This window comes from Glossina fuscipes, unplaced genomic scaffold (genome assembly GCF_014805625.2).
Source record: "Glossina fuscipes isolate IAEA_lab_2018 unplaced genomic scaffold, Yale_Gfus_2 0, whole genome shotgun sequence".
In the NCBI taxonomy this organism is placed as follows: domain Eukaryota; kingdom Metazoa; phylum Arthropoda; class Insecta; order Diptera; family Glossinidae; genus Glossina; species Glossina fuscipes.
The window spans coordinates 39,460,634-39,469,096 of record NW_023998414.1 but is presented as its reverse complement, the minus strand read 5'-3'; the positions used below and the strand labels follow the sequence as shown (position 1 = coordinate 39,469,096).

At 33.2% G+C, this 8,463-nt stretch overlaps 1 protein-coding gene across 3 annotated transcripts in view; it reads left to right on the top strand.

Annotated features, from left to right (window-relative positions):
• Positions 1-8,463, top strand: part of LOC119642976 (phospholipid-transporting ATPase ID) — a 70,667-nt gene that overhangs the window by 44,191 nt on the left and 18,013 nt on the right. For 2 of the 3 annotated variants that reach the window (XM_038042331.1, XM_038042313.1), the window contains exons 1-4: positions 2-149; positions 3,336-3,394; positions 6,162-6,374; positions 8,340-8,432. In XM_038042331.1, the coding sequence (XP_037898259.1) occupies positions 98-149; positions 3,336-3,394; positions 6,162-6,374; positions 8,340-8,432 (417 nt within the window). In that variant the 5' untranslated portion in view covers positions 2-97. Of the gene's footprint in view, position 1; positions 150-3,335; positions 3,395-6,161; positions 6,375-8,339; positions 8,433-8,463 lie in introns of those variants that run through there. The other variant, XM_038042321.1, reaches the window with a different exon arrangement.

Here is an 8,463-nt window from a genome sequence, read left to right as displayed (position 1 = left end):
ACGAAAATCTTTAAATCCTAATCTAGGCTTCGAAAGTTTTCCAAATGAAACGGCCGACGATAGGCTCAGTTCAGCACCCGAAGCCAAGCCGAAAGGCATGAGACGCCTTTCGCAGATACGACGAAGACGCAGTTCCTATTATTTTTCAGGTACAAGCAATGGTATTAAAACATTTTAAATGACTAAGCAAACAATATAATTAAAATGTATAAAAATTTTACCTAAAAAAGTCAACGAAGAACTTTAAAGTGACTTACGATATATTATGGAGATCGAATAGAGAAACCTTTCAATGTGAAGAGATCAAGGAAAAAGTTCATGACGTTTCGACAATACGTGACGACTTTAGGGTTAGGTAACTTTGGCAAGCCGCCCCATACCGATGGTCGTGGGTGGTGGTGTCGGCCCATAGATAATTAAAAAAATAAAATATTATGACATCGAAAGGAACTGTATTTCTCGAAAGTCAGCCAAAGCTTTGAGAAAGTTCTTTATATTTTACAAATGCCCGCTCCAACCGTCTCTTTGGTCGGACAACTGTTGATAAAGTCGATGAAAGACTTCAAAAAATCGATTTTATGACATAGCTGTGGAACTAAGCATTGATAAAAACCAATACTCTAAGCTATCTACGTATGCGAATGTGAATACAAAAAGAAGCTAGGATTCTAGCTTGGTTGTCACACCAATTAACAATTCGAAAATTTGAAGAATTCAAGTTCCATTTGCGAACTGCTAGTGGAACGTCAGAAGACTGCCGTTGAAGGGCAAGCCATGTATGAAAGTAATGGGCTAGCAGATCGTAGGTGAAGTCACATGAACGATAGCAAAACTTCACATCACTATTGATTTCACTTTCTATCCCACTCCTCAGCTGAGACAGTTAAAATTCTTAATTGAGGTAAAGAATTCAGGAAGACTCGTATTCCATTATGGAAAAGTCAAAGCAAATTCTTTCTCGCTCGCACTCTTTCTCTCTCTCTCTCTCTCTCTCTCTCTCTCTCTCTCTCTCTCTCTCTTTGTCTTTCCTTGCTGGCCAAAGACGGTGGTTTCATTCCGTTCACTTAAAATATAATAACACAAATGTGCTTCAATTTTAGCGATTCGCTACAAAGTTCTTCCTCGACTCAACATGAGATATCGATTGAAAAGCTAAAGATGAAAGTACCTCGATCCAGAATTCTGATTTTTGATCCTTTTGAGCTCTCATTGTTAGTAAACAGTCGTCATATTTTTTTTTCTCAATGTGCGTGTGTGTTTAAAAAACGCACACACATACATTTATTTCGTTTCGAAAAGTGAAACCGTCTTCGGGACCTTTGTGTTAGGTTTGAATGTGAAAGTATCATCAATTCCGAACTAATTTGATTTTGGCTAAGTTACCTTCTCTGAAATGTGTGTAAATTGTGGCAACAGCTTGTTTGCTCATTTATATATATATATGCAATAAATTTCCTAGTTGAAGCGAGGCGGAATAAACATATTCCCATAATGAAGTTACTTAAAGAAGCGACACTGAAAAGCCTAAGAAAATATGATGGTTCTTATGTTGCTTATACAAGCTTTGCAATTTATTCAAGCTACCAACTCCTTCAAGCGTTGGGGATAAAAGTGTTGTAAAGCAAAGGGTAAACATGATTTTGTTAAGCCTAACGGAATATTAATGGCTCTTCTTCTTCATCATTTTGACATATGTAAAGTGAAAGAGGTGGGATTTACCCAAAGAATAGCTGCTGTGACTTTGCCATTTTTTAGTATTTTTTCAAAATATTTTTTTCTTTTCTAATACTTTAAGGTATGCTTAATAACCTCCTCAAATATTATTATTCTACTATCTTTTCTTTTATGCCGAAAAAAAAAAAAAAAAAAAATGGTAAAGAACCTTTCTTTTTTAGGCTGTCACTTGGTTGGTTTATCCACTTAGATGACAGTAGCTCGTAATCGAATAATCAAAATGATATAAGGTTTTAACAGGCGTCGGTTAAAATCCCCCATTTTATAAAAATATTAGACGGCATGTCTATGAGTCAATTTCGAGAATTATTGCCGGATATATTCATTCATTAAAACTGAAATGAATTTGATTTGATTTGAATTTTTGAAATCACGGATGCACGGAGTATGGATCATAGATCCCCAAAGTAAAGAACGAAAATGTTTCATTTTAATATGTCTTACTTGAATGTAAAAAAAGGGTCCCTTTGTCTTTATTACTGTTTCAGAATCGAAATAATTCGGTATTAAAGAAATTATACCGAATGTTTTTGCACCTTCTGTCTCTTCCTTATCTATGGATATTTTGTATGTATATGTATATTTACATTTTCTATACATAGAATTATACTAAAAATATATATACCATAATAATGCTGGACTTATGCTCCGATTATTATGATTTACTTTTTAATACAGTAAAAGCATCTTATTCGCGCTTCCTTACCATTCCGTATTCACGGTTTCTGTATTCGCGGCACATATACAGTCAAACCTGTTTTTGTGCGGTGGATAGGGACCGCATAAAAAAAGTCTCACTTAGAAAATATGTCAAAGCTTTACGAAATAGCCAGAAAGTGCTTTCCAAACAAAATAAATAATTAAATTACACATTGAAACATTTAAAAAAATTTTAATTTCTAATTTTAAACAAGGAGACATTTTCAATGCAATATATGCATAAGAACATTGAGCATGCCTAATGAAATAGGCTGATGCAATAGGTATGAAAATGGCTGTTGCAATGTGTACATACACACTGATAGCAAAAAAAGTGATGCCAACACAGTTCAGATTGACCTAACCTCTCGGCGAAATTCAATGTGTCCATATTCATATACCGCACAAAAAAAAGAATCGCACAAAAAGAATCGCACAAAAAAAAAGCGCATAAAAAAAATCGCACAAAACCAGGTTTGACTGTACCTCGCGAATGAAGAACTTTTACTGTATATTAGAAAGTGAATAATGACATTATTGCACTTTTCTCCTTCGATGCAGTTATTATAAAAATGGAGTTTTTCCTCGCTTCCTCGCGTCCTCGCTCTCTCACTTCCTCGCTTCTCATATTAAATCTATTACAATATTTTTCAAAATTAATTTTTTTTAGAAAATATTTTTCAATTAATTCCGTTTTGCTTAGTGCATTTGATATTATCCCGAGATCCGAGATCCATATAACTATACAAATTTTATATATTTAAATGCGTTAATATATTTACGTATTCTTTAATTTTAATCATGTGTAATGTGGTTTATGGATACAAGAAAAGCGACCTTGAAGTCTTTTATTTTTCATGCATTTTTCTAATAAATTTTCATTTCTTTCTTCAATTTTGCAGAAAATGAACGCAGAATACGTGCTAATGATAGAGAATTCAATGCTCAGTTCAAATATGCTGTAAGTATATAAAATTCCATATTAAGTATTTATATATATCATAATGCAATGAAATGGAACAATGGAAGGTTTAAAAACAAAACGAAATATATATGTGAACACAACACCTCTTGTAGGAGGAAGTAGATGCTCTTGCTCTTGCTCCTGGTACCCAAAAAGGTGGGATTATTGAAAATTCTTTGGCGCTAAAAAGCTAACTTTTACGATATGCTTCACTATGATTCACTTTTAGTATTTCTCGCTAATGAAACCATGACAAACAGCCACAACTCCTCTTTGTGCTTTGAAAACTTTTCAAAATTTACCTGCTATCCCCGCTATAGCGGTGGATAATTGCCAACAGTTATCTTACGTTTCGCGGAAATCCGTATTGTAACCTAAAGTGGACTGCTTATCTCATTCCAGGCATACTTACTAGAGATGATTATGAAGAAATAACCTGAACGTCTGTTAGTCTGAGAACTGGTATAGGGTACGAAGGCTCCCGGTCAGAAAAATTTGCATAAAAAATCGTAACTTGACCAATTTACCTCATTAATGGTCAAAAATCCAATTTGAAAATGAGCGTGAGTCAAAAGCAGCAACAACATGCTCTACGGAAGACAAAGACTTCTATTAAGATATTTCTAAGTATTATCAAGAAGGTTTGCGCAAAGCTTGTAAAAGAAAGTTTGACGTAACATATCACCACATAGATGATGCTTATTGATAAGTCCATACAAGAAAAGCGTCATTGAAGCAATTGTAGATTTTAGACTATAACAATAACCGGAATGCCGTGGAATTTTCATATATTTTGTTTAATGATAGTGTAAGGCCATCAACAAGTTCTATGAATTCGTCAATAGTGATGGCATCTGCATAAACCGCGTCCTACGATGGCTGATGAGTTACTTATCCCAGCAACAGTATGCAAAACCTTAGCAGATAATAATTTGAAAGAGGGTGTGAAGATAAATTCGAATTTAACTAACAAAGGCACCTACCATTTCCAATAAGAAAACTCTGATAACGACTTAACACAGCTCTGTTAAATAATTACAATTAAGATATAGTCGGATTTGAAAACCTACTCCTCCCATATTAAAAAAAAAAAAAAGGAAATATTTTTGTGGACATTTCATGAATCTATATGAAAATACCTTCCAAACAAACTAAACCAATTCAAATTCTGCTTATGGAAGCTATTTGTAACGATGTTTGAAATTTGGTATATAAGCGAAAAATGGATATGGAAAAACGTCCACATTTGAGACCCTAGTGTGGCCAAACTAGAAAATATCACCTATGTTCACCTATATCAAGTGTAAAAAATTTGTTAAAAATAGTTCCCGAAAGAAAAATTTCAATTTTTTTTGCCCCTTCGACAAGTACCTTTATATAGATTCACGTCCACAAAAATATTTTCCTTCTTCTAATATGGGAGGAGTAAGTAGGCTTTCAAATCCGACTATATCTTAATTGTATTTACTATTATTATTATTGTTGTTAATTTCGCCAGAGAAATAAATTCTGAGACTAAACTCTTAAAAGTATTAGCATCCATCTAAGGCTATCGGCTTTTATTAAAAATATCTACCGCACTTGAGATTCGAACCCACGACCATTGGCTTTTGCTAGTCGAGATTCCTCGCCTTCGCCTACTCAGGCGGATTATCTTAATTGTAATTATTTAACAGAGCTTTGTTAAGTCGTTAACAGAGTTATCTTATTGGAAATGATAAGTGTCTTTGCTAGTTAAAAATCGAATTTATCTTCATGCCCTTAATCTGAAATTCCATAGAGAGATTAATGAAATCAATCTAAAATTTCGGTGAAAAAACATGCATAGTTCATTACAGAAACGCGCTTGATTGGGCCGAAAATATTGTAACTCATCGCCTACAAAGAAGAGATAGATTGACCTTCAAACCTAGTACCAGTAGTTTTGCATTGCAACCTGATAAAAGCTTGAATTTCTGGACTGTCATGTCTCCACCTAAAGCGAAAAATATTGACCAAATTTCGAGGCGATGCTGCGATGAGTCTAATGATTAAATTTATTTCTCGTCAAATTGGCATTTTCTCATGAATTTCAATAATCTCGGTATGACGGTATCATTATATCGTTGCAATTAATTATTTTTATAAAGTATTTTTGATAAAATTTTTTGATTTATAAAATATGACCTGCACCCACTACTTGGTTGGTAGTATGTATTTGTATATATGTAAGACTCTGTAAGGCACTGTAAATATCTCTGTCTATATGTTAAAAAAAAAAAAAAGAGAAGAAAAAGGCTCTAAAGGCTCCATCTTTCTTCACTTAAGACCATAATGCTGATGTGAGTATGTTGTGTCACTTCAGTGACTACGATTACAGCGTTTATGTTATCATTTTTCATTGCTTGCATTGCGTCACACAAACACAAGTAACTATGTCTCGTCAATAATATACATTCGGTTCTACTCATTCTTTCGCTTGTTACGTATTAACGTCATCTTCTCGTTGTAGAGAGTTTCAAGTCATTTCATTAACTTAATTAAATGTTGATATATTTTTATAATTAAATACTTAACCTCTATGTCAGTGGCATTGTGTTGTGGTTGTTTCCTTCTATTTTTTAGGTCATCACATTCACTTCGAAGAGTTGTTTATAAATGAGGTGTTGTATGTGGTGTTCTCTTGTTTATTAAAATGTTTTTTTCGTTTTTTGGTTTTTGTTTTTTTTTGCTTTTTTGTGATTTAATAAAAATAAAATAAACTTGAATTTTATTCATTTTCTAGGATAACTACATTAAAACGTCCAAGTACACGTTAGTGACTTTTTTGCCTTTTAACCTTTTGGAACAATTTCAACGTCTTGCCAACTTCTATTTCCTATGTTTGTTAGTGCTGCAGCTGATACCCGCCATATCATCTTTAACGCCAGTGACAACAGCAATTCCCTTAATCGGTGTACTTACTCTGACGGCAGTTAAAGATGCCTATGATGACATAGTAAGTTTTTTATTAATGCATATATTTTTAAAATAACCGCAAACGCATGCACGTCGAATTGTATTCAACGCTCGATTATATTACATCGTAAAATTTGCTTTAAGGTTTCGGTGATAAAATCTGGAATTTTCAACAGATACAGATCGGTTTTTTTTTTTTTTTGTTTTTTTTTTTATATTAGATTTTATTGATGAGCTTTAGAAAGCCAAAGAGTTTTCTTTTTTCAGTTTTATACTTAATAGTAAATTGAATTATGATCTAAGCGTCTTAAATAAAGTACACATTCATTGAAGATGCATATTAGAACAATTATAAAAAGATTTGTGATATGCCGATATGTTTGATACTCCTATTCCTATAACAGTACGAGTCTCTCTCTCTCTCTCTCTCTCTCTCTCTCTCTGTCTCTATCTCTTCCTTTCTCTCTCTCTCTCTCGCATAAGTTTTAAGACGAGCGACGTGTATCAAAAAAAAAAAAAAAAAGAAAAAAGTAAAAATAACTTTTGATAGACATGTTATCGAATATTCTGGATTTTAAAGGTTTATTTAAAATCAGAGGACACTTTTCCCTTTCTTTAGTGACTTTAATGTCACTAGAACAACTAGATATGCCAACAAAATTAACAGTTGTTCCCAAACGCAGCGACTGCTTCTTCTTAAAGTGGCTATGTCCTCGACTAGCGTAAGATTCTGTATCAATTTAGCCTGGTTTGATCAATGGACATTGGTCCTTCCATCCGTCTACCTGTTCACCGGCCTGCTTCAATTAATTGAAATGTAGATAGAAAGCTAAGGTGTAATTCGCCCACACCATACAAACTAACTCTATATTGCAACATTGCGTGAACACTGTAGATCTGGAAGATTGTTAAAATATTTAACACAAGGGTCTACAACTTTGCAAAACAAATCTGCACCTAACTTAAATAAAGTACTTGTATTAATATTTAATAAAATATATGGCCCAAATTCCTTACTGTCCTTTTTTTTTGCCCAATTTGCTACGATATGCACCAATTTTGATCATAAGATTTTTTCCCGTGATGGAAAAAGTGGACCTATCTGAACCATTTTCGACAGTGTTCGTTCGACCTGTAGCTTGAACTTAAATTGACATGAACTGGCATGCGACGGACCGACAATCGGTATAATGAAAAATGGATATATCTTAAGCTTTTCTGCGTGTCACATACATCGGCACAAACTCAATATAACCCATGCCACAAATGATGTACGATATAAATAATCGTCATTCCGCTTGATTTGACGGAATGGAATATTCAATGAAAGTTGGAATTGCATCGTAAAAGTTTATTCCAACTTTCAGTAAATTTAACAATATTATAAGCGATATCATATTTTAATTAAACTTGAAGTAATACTTGCGCTGAATTCCTGTAAATCCATTAAAGCCAAAGATTACCTTTTATACTCTAGCAAGTGTTGCTTAGTTTTCGCAATGGACCTTGCGTGCTTCTCGCTTATCAGGTGTAAATCTGTCAAAAATATTCTTTTCAAATGTACGTTTTATGAAACAACAGTCACTTGTAAGCCTAGCAAGTGCATATACACGAAACAGGTGATACTCGGTACTTCAAATGTAAAAAGAAAATAATATAATATATAAATGAATTAAAAATTAAAAAAAAACTACGAGTTGTTGACATTGACATTTCAGTTACAAACATATACGCATACATAGCATAGCATAAACGCGACTATATGCTGATTTTAATTTAACGCCACTTAACCAATAAATAAATGGGTAGATAGGAGAGTTAGTTAGACATATACATTATATGTGCATATTATTGTAAGGTTTCGTTATTGTAAAGAAAATATGAAAAAGTTAATAATCATTATACAGGTTCAGAGTCATCAAATTGGATTAATATTGTCTTATTGATTGAGAAATTTAAGAATCATGTTTTTATTTCGCTTTTCGTTTTTCGCATTTCGCTTTAGCAACGTCATACGTCAGATTCTCAGGTGAATAATCGTAAATCGAAAGCTTTAAGAAATGGAAAATTGATGGAAGAAAAATGGTCCGATGTTCAGGTAAATTTCACGTTCTTCGTCTTTTATTATT